The 17,497-nt window shown below is 52.1% G+C and overlaps 2 protein-coding genes across 8 annotated transcripts in view; one reads left to right on the forward strand and one right to left on the reverse strand.

Moving 5' to 3' along the window:
• Positions 1 to 17,420, forward strand: part of CACNB2 (calcium voltage-gated channel auxiliary subunit beta 2) — a 345,847-nt gene extending 328,427 nt beyond the window's left edge. For all 5 annotated transcript variants that reach the window (XM_064162343.1, XM_064162344.1, XM_064162347.1 and 2 more), the window contains 3 exons: positions 546 to 641; positions 2,006 to 2,191; positions 9,367 to 17,420. In XM_064162343.1, the coding sequence (XP_064018413.1) occupies positions 546 to 641; positions 2,006 to 2,191; positions 9,367 to 9,855 (771 nt within the window). In that variant the 3' untranslated portion in view covers positions 9,856 to 17,420. The remainder of the gene's footprint in view (positions 1 to 545; positions 642 to 2,005; positions 2,192 to 9,366) is intronic.
• NSUN6 (NOP2/Sun RNA methyltransferase 6) overlaps positions 10,389 to 17,497 on the reverse strand; it is a 42,493-nt gene continuing 35,384 nt past the window's right edge. Inside the window, exons 12-14 of one of the 3 annotated variants that reach the window (XR_010306530.1) lie at positions 15,793 to 15,968; positions 13,408 to 13,547; positions 10,389 to 12,206 (exon numbers count right to left, since the gene is read on the reverse strand). The gene's annotated coding sequence lies outside the window, so the exon portion shown is untranslated. Of the gene's footprint in view, positions 13,548 to 15,792; positions 15,969 to 17,497 lie in introns of all 3 variants that reach the window. The other 2 variants (XR_010306529.1, XR_010306528.1) reach the window with 2 other exon arrangements.

Here is a 17,497-nt window from a genome sequence, read left to right on the forward strand (position 1 = left end):
AAGAGGAGGCTGAGGAGAGACCTCATTGCTGTCTACAGCTCCCTGAGAGGAGGTTGCAGTGAGGTGAGGTTGGGCTCTTCTGCCAGTTAAGAAGGGATAGGATGAGAGGAAACAGCCTCGAGTCTGAGGGGAGGGCTAGGTTGGATCTTGGAAGAAAATTCTTCAGGTAACAGGCTGAGAGGAGATGGCCTGAAATTGTGCCAGGACAGGTTGGGTGGGAGATGAGGAAAAGCATAGAACCACAGAAGGTCAGGGGCTGGAAGGGACCTCCAAAGGTCTGGCAGGGTCACCTAGAGCAGATCACACAGGAACACATCCAGGTGGGTTTTGAATATCTCCAGAGACACCACAACCCCCCTGGGCTGCCCAGGGAGGTGGTGCAGTCCCCATCCCTGGAGGTGCTCATGGCACCTGGGGACATGGTGGAGTTGGGTTGGTGCTTGGACTGGATGCTCTCAGAGGGCTTTTCCAACCCAAACAACGCTGTGGTTCTGTGGCTGAGTCCAAAGCTGATCACTTTCACTGCTGCCTTCTTTTTCTGGCAGGTCTTGCAGAGGTTGATAAAGTCTCGAGGGAAGTCTCAAGCCAAGCACCTCAACGTTCAGATGGTGGCAGCCGACAAGCTGGCGCAGTGCCCGCCCGTGAGTTGCTCTTCATTTCTCTCCTCTCTGGCAGCTGCCTTCCTTCTCAAGCAGGAGATTCACTACAGGGTTGCTGGGGACCATTGCCCACTCCTGGCCGTGTGTCACTGCTCCCTTTTTGGAGGACACCTCCTGAGGTGTCTGGGCTCAAGCCCAGGTCTCGGCACAAGCAGTGCTGGAGTCACTGCTGGGACAGGCTGAGTGCTTGCTTGGCTTGATGGTTCTTCTGGGCTTACTGGGCTGACAGTCACCTACTGCCTTGGCTCTGGGGACTGTGCTTTAGCTCTGGCAGTTTAGGCTGAGGCCAGAGCTTTGGGTAGCTCCTCTGGGGCAAACTTCTCAAACTAGAGCAGAGAAGATAGAGATTGGCTGTGAGGAACAAGTTCTGCAGCAGGCGGCTGCTGGAACCCTGCAACAGGTTGCCCAGGGAGGTGGTTGAGGCCACCCCATGCCTGGAGGTATTCCAGGTGAGGCTGGCCAGGGCTGTGGGCAACCTGCTCTAGTGGAGGACGTCCCTGCTGAGTGCAGAGGGGGTTGAACTGGATGACCTCTGGAGGTCCCTTCCAACCCAGACCCTTCTATGAGTCTGTGATGTGTCACCACAGCTCATCACTGCTGGTGTGCTTGGTTGGTTTGTGTTTGTGGATGTGTCACCACAGCTCATCACTGCTGGTGTTCCTGGTTGGTGCTTTGGCAAAGAGCTGTGGGGTACTGCCCAGCTGACAGCTCTGCAGTTCTTCTCTTGATGTGCACTGAAGCAATTTGTCTGCATTCCCACCTCAGCACTGGAGGTGATGAGACCCAGGCTGTGTTTGGGACATGGCAAACATTCCAAGCCTGCATAGTCATAGAATCACAGAATGGGTTAGGTTGGAAGGGAGCTCAAAGCTCAGCCAGTTCCAACCCCCTGCCATAGGCAGGGACACCTCCCACTAGAACAGATCACTCAAGGCCTCATCCAACTTGTTTCTGAACACCTCCAGGGAGGTTGTGGAGCACAGAAGCAGCCAATGTGATCTTTGATCACATTGGCTGCTTCTGTGCTCCACAACCTCCCTGGAGATGTTCAAGGCTGGGCTGGATGAGGCACTGAGCAACCTGGGTTGGTGCCAGGTGTCCCTGCCTATGGCAGGAGGGAGTTGGAAGATCTTTCAGGTGCCTCCCAACCCAACCCCTTCTGTGATTCCATGATCCCATGATCTCTGGTTTGTTTAGCAGCTGCACTTTCAAAGGCAGGGTGAAGTCTGGCCACACAAGTAGCAGAAGGAGAGGTTTGGTCTGGGTGAGCCGTGGCTCGTTCTGACCAGCGCCAAAAGCGCGCTCAGCGGCGCTGACGATTCTCACTGAGACTCTTCCCCTGCCAGGAGATGTTCGATGTAATTCTTGATGAGAACCAGCTCGAAGATGCTTGTGAGCACCTTGCTGACTACCTGGAAGCCTACTGGAAGGCCACACATCCACCCAGCAGCAATCCTCCTAACCAGCTCCTCACTCGCACACTCGCCACAGCCACCCTTCCTATTAGCCCAGGTCCAAACATCAACCTACAGGTACCACTTCTGTGCCATCTCTTCTCTTTCCTCCTGACCCTACCATGTGCTGAAGGTGTCCTGCTGCTGACAGAGAGCTTTTGCAGCAGGCTCCCACCCATTTGCAGCACCAAAGGCAAAGGCAGGCCTGTTGCAGTTGGTGTTGTGTTCACTGCATGTGGCCTGGGAGCTGGTTTGGGGGGCTGAGGGCTAAGCCAAGCCTGACTGAGAGCAGGTGGTAGTGGGAAGGGCATGCTAAGACCTGTTGCAGTTGGTTGCATGTGCACTGGGAGCTGGTTTGGGATCTGAGGGCTAAGCTAAGCCTGACTGGGAGCAGATGATGGTGGGAAGGGGTTACTGTGGCTTAAGATGCTACTGTGCCCAGGACACCACTGTGCCAGCCACGAACACATAGAGAGGTGGCAGGCAGAGGAGTAAAACTGGGCACCGTGTTCTCTGCAAGTGGCAGCCTCTAGTGAGTGCCCAGCTGCTGGACACCACTGCCATGGCCAAGAGGCAGCTCCCAGCCCTGCAGGCCCTGCAGGACAAGCTGGGGTATGTGCAGAGCAGATGCAGGCACTTTGTGTCCCCACAGCCTGCAGAGCAGCAGAGGCCGAGGCTGACTGCCTGGATTAGTGAAGTCTCAAGGTCAAATTGGCCCTTCCAGTGTCTGTTTTGTTCTTTTATTCCTTGGCCACGCTGCTCTGAGCAGTTCCTGCCCCCTCCCAGCCCAACTCCTGCAGAAAGCATTGTGCAGCAGGACCTGGAGAGGCAGCATGTTCCCAACAACCAGGGCACTGCCCAGCCCACTGGGAAAAACAGGCTTTGTGCCCACCTCCAGCCTGACCTGCCTGTGGGCTCTGGGCATTCTGTGTCCCCTTTTTCCTCCCACAGCCTTTGGGTCGTGTCAGTGAATTAAGAGTTTCAGCACAAGGAGCTCCTCTCCTCTGTATGTGTGCAGTAGACACAAAGTGTGTATCTCAGCACAAAATGAGGGCTTGAAAGGAGCTGCTTTGTTACAGTGAGTGATGCCTTGGAGCCTTGGCTTGTTGAGTCTGGAGAAAAGAGGGCTGAGGGGAGACCTCCTGGCTCTCTACAGCTCCCTGGCAGGAGGCTGGAGCCAGGTGGGGCTTGGTCTCTTCCCTGTAGTAACAGCTGATGGGACAAGAGGAAATGAGCTCAGGTTTCACCAGGGGACGTTCAAGTTGGATCTCAGAAGAAACTTCTTCCCTGAAAGGGTTCTCAAAGCCTGGCACAGGCTGCCCAGGGAGGTGGTTGAATCCCCACTGCTGTTTAAAAAGGCAGAGATGTGGTGCTGAAGGCTGTGGTAGGCTTGGGAGAGTTAAACAGTGCTTGGACTCAGTGATCTTGCGGTGGCCCTGGGCAGGCTGCTCTAGTTGGAGGTGTCCCTGCTGCCTGCAGGGGGGATGGACAGGAATGTCTTTGAGAGTCCCTTCTAGCCTGCTGCAGCCTGTGACTCTGAATGTGTGAACCTCTCCAACCACAGCAATCCCAAGGTTCTGAGATGACAGTGAGGGTTCAAAGAGAGCTCCAGGAGCAGCTGACTACACTGCACTCCCCCCCTCGGCTCCGTGTGCGCCCAGCAGTCCCTCAGCTGGAATTCAGAACCTTGGCCAAGGAAAACACTCAGGAAACAAATCTCTGCCCCCACATGAAAATGTCCAAACTCTGCCTTTAGTTTTTGTGGCCTTGCCAAACAACTGTGGGTGCCAAAGGCTTATTCTTTTGCCTGTTAGTGTTGCAGAGGGGAAATTAATTGGTGCGAGAGGATATTCTATACAAGCACATCCTAATGGTAACATTCTGCACTCTCACCACCCCCAGCCACTGAACCTCAGCACTCTTATGGAAGACACTCTAGGGGTAACACCAAACAGAGCTATTATTATCTGGCAAACATGCAAACAATAACCAGAGAGAGAGAATCCCTGCGGTCAGTATGCCACCTGGGGTCAGTCTGCCACCTGGCATCAATGTGCCGCCTGATGTCAATGTGCTGCTTGCCCACTGAATGGGCCCAAGCTCTTTCTGCTCTGTGGCAGCAGGCAGTAGAGAATCACAAAAGGGCATTAAAGCAGTTACTCACAGATTATTATTATTACCCACTCGTGGAGCTGGTCACAGTCCAGACAGTGCCCAGATGCTCTCAGGGGGCTCTGTCTTGTTGGGTGTTGAGGCTTGTATCTTCCTGGCTCCTGGGGACAGGACGCAGACAATCTCTGCCCTTGTCTCCTGGCTGCTCCTGGACCATCTGTGTATATGTGCAGGGATTCTAGGCAGGACCTTCAGGTGCAGAGGCAGATGTGGTGCAGTCTCAGCACGGTGTCACGCTGGCCACACAGGCTGATCTCCTGCAGGCATCCAGGGTCTGCTCCTGGTAACTGCAGCAGTGGAGTTTAGCAGGCAGCAGTAAGGCAGTGTGCAACAGCAGCAGGGCTGGGCACAGCAGAGAGAGCAGGCACAGAGCAGGGGAGCAAAGCAGGGAAGCAAAGCAGGTTGTTCACCTGCATATCTCCTTTTATCAGTGTGGGCCGAGGTTAATTGCCCTTTGGACACAGAACAGCCACTCAGGATGGCAGTTAGCCAAACCTGTTGTGTCTGTCTGACAGGTAAACAGGTATAAGCCTCTTTGGGGCCTATGGGCCCTGCACAACAGTTAGAAGACCCCAGACATGCCAGGTTTGTTCTCTCAGAAGATGAGCTGCTTCAGCCACCTTGCAGGCTGTCTCCCCTCGCTGTCCAAAGCAGCTGCAGGACAAGAGGCTGTCCACTGTAGCTCATTTCTGCCTCTGTTCTGTCCTCAGAGCTGAAACACCCTGACAAAAGTGTGAGCTGGAAGAATGTCTGAGCATGCAACTGAGCCTTGCTGTGTGCAGACTTGCAAGATGAACTCCTCTTTGTTCCCTAGACCTGTTTGTTACTTTGCTAAAAGCCTTTTTTGGGGACCCTTTTTGGTGTGGACTTGCAGCTCACAGTGCTGGTTGTATTAACCACACTCCCTGGAGGAGCTGCACCCAGCTCTAACAGCGCTGCTGGGAATGCTGTGCTGCCTCCTTACCCATTAACAGGGTTTGAAGGACTGAAGCTGGGAATGTGTTTGCAGCGTCACAGTCTGTTGGTAGGGCTACTAATCGCCAGGGGCTCCCTGGGGGCAAACAGGGTCTGTTGCTTTTGTCTGGGTTCTCTACCCCCCATTTCCAGCTGACCTCTCCAGCCTGAGCCTGCCCCAGCCTTGGAGCGGAGTGGGGCTGCACCCTGGACAGTGTCAGCACCTTCTTAGGGGTAGTTAAACCCTGAGCCTGTGCTGCTGTTGTGGGCAGCTCTGCCGAGAAGAATCCTTGCCACCAGCCAGCTGGCACTGCAGAGCCTTCGAGCCCCTCTCCCTTGGCCACATGCAGCACCCCTCTGCCAGGAGACATCCTGGGGAGGGGGCTGAGGGTGGGTTTTCAGCACCAGGTGTACACTGCACTGAGAGGTTTGTGCTGCCAGCAGCGTTTGTACAGCAGGCTGTGCTGGCTGTGGCTGGTTGCTCCTAGGGACGAAACAAGACGGCTACAAAGTCAGCATCACTTCAAAGCTTTAATGCAGTGAAAGGAGGCTTCTATCTCTAAAGCTCAACAGGGTTCTGGGCAGCCTGATGGAGCTGAGGATGTCCCTGCTAAATGCAGAAGGGGTTGGACTGGATGACCTTTGGAGGTCCCTTCCAACCCAGCCCATTCTGTAATTCCATGGCACGAGGAGCTGGAGGGCTTAAGGCCTGCTGGCACTGTTTGAAATGAAACAGGTAAAGACTGCACACCTCCTCTCTACCTGATGGAGAGCTTTGGAGCAAACAACCTTGACAGCTGCTCTCAGGTTTCCTCTGGTAGGGAAATAGTTGGCTAAGTCCCCAAAGGAGACTGGAGCAACCTGACATGCGTGTGGTGCGAGCCACTAGGGAGCAGTGGATGGAAATAGGGAGCAAGTTAAATTCAGACTTCTCTCTGCCCTTTCAGCACAGCTGAGCCCTTGGTCTTTGAAATGACAACCTGGGTAATTAGCTGGGCTGATCTCAGGCTGAAGATCTCCATTCTGGCCAAAAGAATGGACCACAGAATTCCTACACTGTGGAATCTAATCCAAATCAGAGCCCTAATTTGACACAAAAAGCCAGGCCCTGATCTGGATTCAGCCACGACCTGCTTAGGAGCCCTGTCACATTTAGGAAAGGTCACTGCCAGTGGATCTGCCCACAGAGCCCAGGGAGCCTTGGCACCACTCTGGAGTTGCAGGTGTTGGTTCTGGGGGCACTCATTGTACTCCTCCACACGTGCTTGGTGCAGCAGAGAAGCTGCATCTGGGATTGCAAAAGCAGCACCATACAGAGCAGGGTCCCAGCTGCATTTTTTCTCCAGCCACAGCACTGATCCATGCCAGGAGTCAAGATTGTTTATGTCCTTGTCATGGAGCAGGGCTAAGGAGGTTCTCCTCCCCCTCTACTCTGCTCTGCCGAGACCACAGATGGAATATTGTGCCCAGTCTGGGGCTCCCCAGCTCAGGAGAGGCAGGGACCTACTGGAGAGAGTCCAGCAGAGAGCTGTGAGGATGATGAAGGGACTGGAACAGCTCTGCTGTGAAGAAAGGCTGAGAGCCCTGGGGCTGCTTAGGCTGGAGAGGAGAAGGCTGAGAGGGATCTGATCAATGTCTCTCAAGAGCTGAGGGCTGGGGGTCAGGATGAAGGTGCCAGGCTCTGCTTGGTGCTGCCCAGGGACAGGATTAGGGACTAGCTGGAACCCAGGAAGTTCTACCTTGTCATAAGGAGCAACTTGTTTGGTGTGAGGGTGCTGGAGGCCTGGAGCAGGCTGCCCAGAGAGGCTGTGGAGCCTCCTTTTCTGCAGACTTTCCAAGCCCACCTGGCTGTGCTCCTGTGTGCCCTGCCCTGGGTGATGCTGCTCTGCCAGGGGTTGGACTGGCTGATCTCTGGAGGTGCCTCCCAACCCTGACCATTGTGTGGCTCTGCACACAGTGGGCATCTGATCATGTGGGAACTGCAGAGTTTCACAGCTGTCCCCAGGCACATGCCTCAAGCTCAGTGGTGGTGCAGCTCCTAGAGCCAGGTTTGCACATCCAAGACAGGCCTGGCTTTAGACTCTTCAGCTGTTCACTTGCTTTCAGTCCCAGTTCACCTCTGCTGAGTCATTTCTGTTCACCCTGAACACACTCTGCTCACCTTCCCAGTTGCTACATCCTTTTTCTGGCCAACCAGAATCATCTGGAGACTCATAAAAACAAACCCAAGAAGGTAATTGTTTGCCTGTGTCCATTCCCTTGGGCTCGTCTGTACCATTTGCTTCAACCTGGGAAGAGAGGAAGCAGGCCAGAGAGCCACTGGGAGGTTTGCAGAGCAAAAAGCTCCCCTGGAAAAGGAAGATTTGGCAAATGGATCAAGTTGCTGATGTGGAGTGTGTTGCTTTTTATAAGATTCTGCTAAAACACAGATTCATTCCTGCCCAGTTTCTCCTTACCTTATCTTTTGGGTTGCTAGGAAACCCTCCTGCCAGCATCTCTGGCTGAAGAAGATCTCCTCCTTCTCCCAGCTCTTTCCCACAAAACAGGAGGAGAGCAAAAGGCCAGGTCCAGGAGCTGCCCTGGAGGCAGTCCCTGCGTTCAAGACAGCTCTGAACATAGGAGCACAAACTTCTGATCAACTTTGGTAGATTCACAAGAGTGTGGCAAGCAGATGCCTGTGTAAAACCTGCCTTCATTCTGAGCCAGCAGAGCATCCAACGCAGGGAGAGCAGCAGCACAGGGAGGGGATTCTGCCCCTCTGCTCTGCTCTGCTGAGATCACACCTGCAGCACTGCCTCCAGTTCTGCTGCCCCCAGCACAAGTAAGACCTGGAGCTGCTGCAGAGGGTCCAGCGCTGGGGCACCTCTGCTGAGGGGACAGGCTTGGATAGTTGGAGCTATTCACCCTGGAGATCCCAGGGAGACCTTGGAGCAGCCTTCCAGGACCTGAAGGGGGCTAGAGGAGAGCTGGGAAGGGACTTTGGGCAAGGGTTTGGAGTGACAGGATGAGGGGGAATGGAGTGAAGTTTCAAGAAGGTACATTGAGGCTGGAGATGAGGAGGAAATTCTTTGCAGTGAGGGTGGTGAGACACTGGCACAGGTTGCCCAGGGAGGCTGTGAATGTCCCCTCCTTGGAGATGTCCAAGGCCAGGCTGGATGAGACCTTGAGCAGCCTGAGCTGGTAGTAAGTGTCCCTGCCTATGGCATGGGGGGTTGGAACTGGATGATCTTTAAGGTCCCTCCCAACCATTCTATGACTCTGTGAGGTGAGAAGAATAATTCACCTTTGCCATACACTATTTCTGGAAATGCTGCAATCCCTTTGGAAGGTCTTTGGCTGTGGTTTGGGGATGGCAGCAGGTTACTGTGGTGCCCTCCCAGGCGAGCTGAATAATGCCCTTGTTCGTTTTGCAGTGATTGCAGAGCACTGTGCTGCTGAGGAGTAGGTTTGCTCTGACCTGGTAAACGTTCTTTCAGTCTTTCCATAGCGGTGGTGTGTTAGGACATTGTGCAGGTGATAGTGTCACTCTCCTCCTGCTTTCCTTGGCAACGCTCTGTGCTTTGGAGCTCCTGAAACCAGGAGGGCAGAGCTGAGTTTCTCAGTGCTGTGACGAACTGGGGTGAGCGCGGAGGAAAGCAGCAGCTCAGTGATGCTATTGGTATTATAATACAAACCTCACCCAGGCCACATGCCAGCCCGGCTTTGTCTTTCAAAACAAGCAAGCACCCCACCCCCACCCCCCAAAAAAAGCCAATTTGAAGGAGCCAAAGCTTTGTGCTTTCGGTCGGCTGCTGGAACCCTCTCCTTCAGCCTTCTAAAATCCCTTGCCCGTCGCAGCTGTAACCTCTCAGCTGCTCCCTGCCGTCTCCTGGCCTGGTTTCTGCTCCTGCCCGCTGCCGCTGTGCCGGGAGCGTGGCTGGCAGCCGCTGCCGACTGGAGCGGCCAGGAGCACCGCCGGAGCCCGGGGGGCTGAGGGGTGGCAGGGCCGGTTTGTATTACAATGCCGAGCGCTCGGGCGGTGCAAGTCTCGGTGGCTCCCCTAGCGTAGCCTGCCCGGTGGCTGTCCCTGTGCCTGCGTGCGGCGGGCGCGGCGCTGCCCCCGGGCTGACCGCTGCTTGTGCTGGCAGGGATCGCAAGCAGAGCAGCGGAACGAGCACTCGGCTCCCGAGCGCGGCGCATCGCACCCCGAAGAGGAAGGTCGGGGGGAAGGCGGCAAGAAACCGCAGCACCGCTCCGCCTCCAGCCAGCACCACAACCACCGCGGCGGCGGCCGGGGCCTGGCCAGGCAGGAGACTTTTGACTCGGAAACGCAAGACAGCAGAGATTCGGCGTACGTGGAGCCGAAGGAGGACTACTCACACGAGCACGGCGAGCACCACGCCCCGCACAGGGATCACAATCACAGGGACGAGTCCCACGGGAGCGGTGAGCACCGGCACAGGGAGTCGAGGCACCGCTCCAAGGAGAGGGACCGCGAGCAGGACCACAACGAGTGCAACAAGCAGCGCAGCCGCCACAAATCCAGGGACCAGTACTGCGACAAGGACGGGGAGGTGATCCTGCGGCGGCGCAACGACGCGGGCGAGTGGGGCAGGGACGTCTACGTCCGGCAGTGACTGCGGCCCCGCCGCGGGCCCCGCTCGGCCCAGCCTGCCGACGCCCGCGGGGGGCTCCGGCGCAGCCCCCTGTGCCCTAGGCTGGTTTGTATGGCTGCTGCTCGCCCGGCAGCGGCTCCCACCAGAACCTTCGGCTACTTCTCTCTTTGCGGTTAGCGCTCTCTGGGTTGGGGCGGTGCTGCCGCGGAGCCTCTGCCCTTTTATCTCTGCCATTTGTTTCCCAAGCTGTTTTCTTGTTTTCTCTCTTTCGCTCTCCTTCCTTCCTTCCTTCCTTCCTTCCTTCCTTCCTTCCTTCCTTCCTTCCTTCCTTCCTTCCTTCCTTCCTTCCTTCCTTCCTTCCTTCCTTCCTTCCTTCCTTCCTTCCTTCCTTCCTTCCTTCCTTCCTTCCTTCCTTCTTTCCTTCCTTCCTTCCTTCCTTCCTTCCTTCCTTCCTTCCTTCCTTCCTTCCTTCCTTCCTTCCTTCCTTCCTTCCTTCCTTCCTTCCTTCCTTCCTTCCTTCCTCTTTCTCTCTTTCTCTCTCTTTTTTTTCTTCCTTTTCTTCTTTTTCCCCCCCTCTTCCTTTGGTAGCTGCCACTTGAACAATCTCTGTTGCCATCGAGGTGTTGTTAGTGTTTTCTAAACCAAGGTACATTTGATGTTCAATAACTTCCCGTGTATTCAGCAAGCCAGAATCAGCACATGAAAAAAAAGAAACAAAAGGGAAAAAAAAAAGAAAAAAAAAACGAAAAAAAACCCAATCTAAACCTTTTTGTCTGCTCTGATTTTTTATTTGTATGCACTCGATTTGCATCTTGATTTAAGAGCCACTCCCTGTTGCTTGTACCTCTGGTGGACTACATTCGGAGACAGAGTTGAGTCTTGCCTTACACACAGGGGATCCTGGAGCCCAAATCGATTTTCTATGTCTTGGTACTGTGTACTGTATATTATATAGAGTTTATAAATGTTCTTTCTGCAGACACCTTCTTGCTCTCTGAGTTGGATCACACTGTTGTAGAGTCCTAATGCCAAGTCAGCAGGTTTGCTTTGCGGTTACTGGCAACTGGAACTAGCCTCAGCTGGGGAATCTGTAACAGTGTTCAACCTAAAGACTTCTTCTGTAGCAGAAAGCTTATTGTAAATACGACTGAGTGCTTGAGGTAAAGGCTTTAACTCTTCCACCTTATGCTGCCCTTGCAAGCCCAGCTTGGCAGTAGGTGGTAGAGATGATGAACTTGCCACTCTGAATGGTTCTTCTCTGGACAGGTCACAGAATGGCAGTGGGCACAGCTCAGTGTTCAGCTGTCAGGGTAAGGAAGCAGGCATGGCAGAGGGTGTGTGTGTGTGTGTGTGTGTGTGAGTGAGAGCAGGTGGGCGATGGATGGGCTGCATGTGCACCTTGAGAAGCTGCTGAAGACAACAAGGGCTGCTCAGGAGCCCGACGGGGCTCATCCTTTGTTCTGTCTGTCGGTTTCAAATTCCAAAGTGCAGTCAGGGACCGTGAGGGAGTTTAACTGATCCAGGTAACTGAGAAAGCACAAATCTGCTGGCTCTTTGGTGAGGCTTCAGGAGAGTGGAAAGAGGCAGATGTTACTGTGGAGTGTTTCACTGGAAATGTGTAATCTTTGTGTCTTGGAGTCCGTGTTTTAGTCAGAAGTTTACACAGCTTGTGGAGAATTACTTTGTGGGAAGAGATTTTTTTTTTGGTAGCTTCTCCATTTCTTTTTTTTCCTAACCCTCTCTTGCCAATTCCTTTCATCCTCACTCTGCTTTTCCTGCACCTCACCTGGTGCGCTGCTGGAGGGAGCTCAGAGAAGAGTGACTGTGAAAGAAACACTCTGTGAAGAGCTTGCTAGAGGAAGTGCACTGAGAGGCAAGGGAGGGACCAGCGCTGGTTCTGCACTGCAGGGCTGTCTCATGCTGGGGGGGTGGATCCACTGCCAGCTGTGACTGCAGGTCCTGCGCCCTTGCCGAGCACAGAACTGTTCTGCATCGCATAGAGTCTTCAGTAACGCTAAGCAGGAAATGCTTCTTGCATTTCACTGTAAATAGCACAGGATGGAGCAGGCCAGGAAGCTGAATTATTGTAATGCTGGGAATATCAGCACTGCCTGATTTTGAGTTCTCAGTTCAGTGGCGTGGATTAAAGTGTGGCAGCAGGTGCATGTTGTCTCCAACCTCTATTCCAGCACCCAGTTTGACTCCTGAGAATACAACCCTGTCCTCTCTCCTCCATCCCTCTCCCCGATGGTGTTAGGAATTTTTTCACAGCACCATCAGAGTGTGAAGCTCTTCTGGCAGGTGCCTCTGGTCGTTCCTGCCAGCGTTGCTGGCTGCTGTGGTTAAGCCAGGGCAGCACCTCCAAGCAGGAGCTGTGGGCAACAGGAGGAAAAGGACATTTCTCTAGGGAGCAGCTTCTCAGCTTTTTCTCTAAGCATCACAGAGTGACTTTGTAGCCAGAGGAAGCATAGGTAAGCAGAGCTGTTGTGTTGCTCACTGGGTATAGATGAGTAGCTTTTGATGCAGGAGGGGTCAGTGGAAAACAACACTGAAGGACTTAGTTGTTGTGGCTCCCACTAGGTCCCGTGTAAATGGGCAGAGAAGTGAGGTTGCTCCATGCAGCCTGGCTGCAGCTGTTGTACCAGCTCCAGGAAACGCTGCTGCTGCTGCTCCCTACAACTGTTCCATGCCAGCTGTGTCCTCTAGGAAGTAACCGTTGAGCTTCCAGCCCTTCGAATGCCTTTCTTCTTCCTTTTGTAACTTGCTACAGTGCTTCTTTTCCACCTTTCTAATAGTGTTTGTGAAGGAATTTGGGGCAAAATTTCACAGCACCACAACCATGGCACAGGGAGCCAGGTAGGGAGAGAAAAACGAGGAGAGGAAGAGCATGAGCCAAGCCCTGGTATTGAGGTGTGGGCTACTGGTTTATGGCATGTCAATACCTTGGCACATCCCAGCCAACGAGGGCAGCCTGTTTTGTACAGTGCTGCTAGTGGTGTGCAGACAACAAACTTAAGAGGGTTTATTAGGCAGACCCACTCAGCAGGGTTTGATCAGCATTGCTGAGACATTTTCCTTCAGTTCTTGTTTTAAGAGTGACAAATCTTTTGTACCCTGAGCTGGCACTGCACAGTCTGTGCACCACCACCTGCCTACAGAGCGCTACTGGGAGAAAAGCACTTCAGAATTACACCCAAAAGAAGCTTTAAAACTACTCCAGCTGGTGGACATATCAAAGGTTATGGGCATGAAATGCCAGAAGTGTGTGTCACAAGAGGTTTCATGTTATTGTTTGCAGCAGGATACTAACGAGTTCCTATTTCTGGGTCTGGTTTCAGGAGCTTTGAAGCTGAGGAATGGTAGAGGGCCCAGTGAGCTCCAGAGTCTCCTTCTGTATGGTGTGGTACAGAACAACCTGTGACATTTCTGTTGAAATGAGCTAAAAAAGGAGTCCAGAAGCAGTGAGAGAGAGAAGGTAGGGAGATAAAGCAGTGAAGTGATGCACAGGGCTCTATTTTTCTAAAGAATGGGATGTCTTTTAATATTTACCTGTATGTCAGATACTAGCCTTACTTTTGTATGTCTTTGCAAATGGATACACATCAGTGCTCTTCAGCAGCCCCAGTCTGTCCTGCAGCAGTTGTTTAGTGCCACACAGGTATCACAGAACATGCAATTCTCCAGCAGGGCCTGCAGAGGAGCAGCCTCCAGACCTGTTAAGGGATGAATCAGCAAAGTTTGTGCACAAAGGTACTGTGGGTGGCAGTTCAGGGGTTTAAAAACGATCCATAAATGGCTGCCTAGAAATGAAAGACTTCTCCTAGAGTTCATCTTCTGTGCCTGGCAGCAGGAGTTCAGAATTTGGGAAGTGTTTTCTGCTCTTTAAGGGCTAAAGGTAAATAGTTTCTCCTAAGGTTTTGGCTCTATGTGAAGGAAGCCTTAAAGCCACAGTGACCCTGTTTACACAGCAGCCTGTAGACTCTTCCCCTGCAGCCCTACTGACAAAAGAGGCACAAGGAAATGAAATCCCAGTCAGCATCCCGGGGTTACTGATCCCTGCCCCTTAACGACTGCAGCCTTTGCTGGCTTGGGCAGCAGTGAGCGTTTTTAAGCTCTGCTGGCTTGCAAAGTCACCTTCAGACCGTGTGACACCCGCAGAGCCGTCGGTGCGCCCCACTGCCGGCCCCTTAGCTGGAGCGCAGGGAGCGGTCTGCCTGCTTTTGATCGGCGCCTGCCCAGCGGACAGAGGCTGCTGCAAAGCACCCCCCGAGCCAGTTCCTAACGCCTCCCCAAGGCCTCCTTTGGTCTGTCTTCATATCTGCCCCTCTGAGAGCTATGTCCCAGGCGGGCGTGGATTCCATTCCACCCAGGAGAAGCAAGCAGAGTGCAGAAAAGCTTGGTTACGTAGAGGAAGGGCAGAGACATTGTTTCTCTGGATGTAATCTCAACGCTTCTGCTCTCACTTCACTGCTCTTTGTTACTCCACCGCAGACCTTTCACCCACCTGTCCCTTCTCCCCTCACCTGTAAAACCTGTGGCTGCCGTTTGCCTTGGCAATGCTTTGGGTCAGATGCTGTTCAGTCACATTTCTGGCTTAGCAATTGGCCTCTCCATTTATTTCCCCACTTTTACATAACAAACTGTTGCAGAGGAGCTTACAATAGTCTTACAGGCAGCTTCTTTTTATAACTGAACCACCCTAGAGATGTGTTCCTACACAGCCCCAAAAAAGATGTAGATCAAATAGAGATGAAGCTGATTCTTCTAACTCAGCCCTCTTCTCTTATTTTATTCTTACCACTTTTATCTGTCATGCTCACCTACTCTTGCAGTTCAGCAGTACAGAATTGGCTTTGCTCATACATCACAGAAGAGTCTGAGTTAGAAGGGACTTCACAGATCATCTACATCCAACCCTCTGCCATGGGCACCTCCTGCTAGACCAGGCTGCTCAAGGCCTCATCCAACCATGACTAATTAAACATAAAGGTCTTTATATTTTGATACCCACTCCACAGTAGCCTTCTTGCTGACCACTATCACCAGCCTGTTTCTCACTAAGATATTCCCTTTCCCCTGCAAAGCAGATGGAATCTTAGGATCTAAAGACTGGTGAGCTGCTTGGCACTGCAAGAGGAGAAAGCTGTGGGACAGTTTTGCTGCCTGTGTTAATACCTTTGTACTGACCACCAGAAATACTCAGATTTGGCACTGCTGCTAATCCCTCTTGCTGCAGGCAGAGGAAACTACTTTGGAGACTCTCTTAAAGGCAGGATCTGACTGCGTGCTTAGTCTGTCTGGTTTGTAAGGTTAAGCTTTCATTATAATAACAATACCTTTTTTAACAGTTAATATATAAATAGCTCCTATTAGATATATATATAAATATAAATATATATATATATATATAAAGTTGTGCTTCAGCACCAAACACTGAAGCTTAATGGTTCAGTGTGTTAAGCATTCCTATCAGGAAAGGAATCCTATTATGTATTAAGAAATACACCATACATCAACACTGTGGCAATTAGAAAGTATTGCTTCACTTCTAAAGTCACAGTGAGACTGGAAAAGGATAGAAAAGGAACCTCTATCCAAGTTAGCCAAGCCTGCAGTCAGAGGAAGGATGCTGGCACCTTCCAGGGATGATATGGAGCGTCTTCATCAGTTGCCTGATCAAGAAGGCTCTCCCCTCCCTGCTTCCCAGATACCAGCAGAGAGAGAGAGGGGCCTGGGGAAAACAGCTGAGGCTCATCCCCTTGATGTGCTGAGTGAATGCAGTCTGGCAGTTGCCTCTTGCAGGGGAAGTTCAGATCCTGGCACTTTGCTGCAGCTGAAGGCTGGGCTGCAATCACACTGCTCAGTGGCTTCTTCTTGGTTCCCACCCACCCACCCCCCTCTAATATTACTCCTGTAAAAGTGAAATCACCTTCCTTGATCATCCCAAACTACACACACCTGGGGAAGTCTCAGCACATCTTTAGTGGCCACTGAAGTTCCAGCAGGCTTCGTTCTTTCCGATTCAGCGCTGCACAGATCCTGCTCCCGACTGCTGCAGGCTGTGCTCCTTCCTTGCTGTGCAGGTTTCAGTCCAGTCTGCATCTGCTGCTTCACGTTTACAGAATTTACCTGTTCTGCAAAAAACAAAATGCCTTTTTGCTGGCACTGAGTTAGAGTCCAACCCACACTTAACATACAAGGCTGGTCCCTTTTGTTAGCATCGTTTTAGCAGTCTTTAGGCTAAAAAGACTCATTTATAGAATGAGTGGTTTATGATTCTAAGTAGCAGAGTCTAACTCAGGTGACTCACCTACTCCTGATGAAACAAAAGGACTCTAAATGTTCACCTGTGCTGTGGTTAATGGCAGGGTCTCACCACCAAAAGCAGACAAGTAGTGGGCAGAAATGCCACCCTGCTGCCCTGCTAGGACAGGACTCAGAGAGGCTGCAGCAGGCAGTGCTGGCAGGGCAGCAGAAGGCAGGGTTTAGCTGAGAGCAACAGAAAAGCTCAGTATCAAAACACTGACAGCAAACAGCAGTAAACAACCAGCCTGCCGAGAGACAAACCTCTGTGAGTTGTTTGGGTTGTGAGCAGCTCTGACAGCACAGAGGCAAGCAACAAACCTCTGTGAGTTGTTTGGGTTGTGAGCAGCTCTGACAGCACAGAGGCAAGCAACAAACCTCTGTGAGTTGTTTGGGTTGTGAGCAGCTCTGACAGCACAGAGGCAAGCAGCAAACCTCTGTGAGTTGCTTGGGTCGTGAGCAGCTCTGACAGCACAGAGGCAAGCAACAAACCTCTGTGAGTTGTTTGGGTTGTGAGCAGCACTGACAGCACAGAGGCAAGCAGCAATCCAGCCAGCAAGTCAGTGTGAGGAGAGAGACAGTGCTGGGAGAGTGCTCTGAAAAGCTGGGAACTGATGAGCACAGGACAAACCAGACACAGAGAGAAGGCAGTCTGCAGGTTTGGACTGTTCTTACCTCCTTCCTCTAATCTCCTAGCATCACAGATGTGCTGAGGTTGGAAAAGACCTTTGAGATCAAGTCCAACCACTCAGCCTAGGGCTTGCTGCTGTCTGCGCCAGCAGCACTGAGAGAGCACAGCTGCTGAGCCATTCAGACTGGAGCAGTGTATGAAGGCAGTGCTCATCAGCCTGCTCCCCCAGCTTCAATTTCCACAGGCTGCTTTTCTAACCAATAAAGACTTCACACCCTTTAGGTTACTGAAAGGTGATTTGCAACATTTCAGCTGGTACTCCACCTTGGGTTTTTTTTTTTTCTCTTCTTGTCTTTTGATCTGCTCATCACAACTGTAGCCCCTTCTGCTGCAAGCATTGGATGTTTTCAAACTGCCACTTGTCAGCAGCCAGTGCAGCAGAGGCTCCTTCAGAACCAATACAGTTTATGCATGGGAAGTTTGCTGTTGAACCAATTATTTATTTCCATTCCCAGAGTGAGATGGTTTTAATATATTCATTGCTGCTATAAGACATGCTACAAAAGCCTAATTGTATTTTTCTTGTGTATATACTCTTGTGTACAGAGAATCTTGCTTGTATTAAAATAAAAGAGACCTGAGGTTCTAAGTATCCATTTATAAAACACTTCTTTGGAAAAAAGCTTGCAGTGGTTTGTGGAGCACTGATTAAATGAAACAGTAAATCAT

Source organism: Pogoniulus pusillus, chromosome 23 (genome assembly GCF_015220805.1).
Source record: "Pogoniulus pusillus isolate bPogPus1 chromosome 23, bPogPus1.pri, whole genome shotgun sequence".
Taxonomy (NCBI): domain Eukaryota; kingdom Metazoa; phylum Chordata; class Aves; order Piciformes; family Lybiidae; genus Pogoniulus; species Pogoniulus pusillus.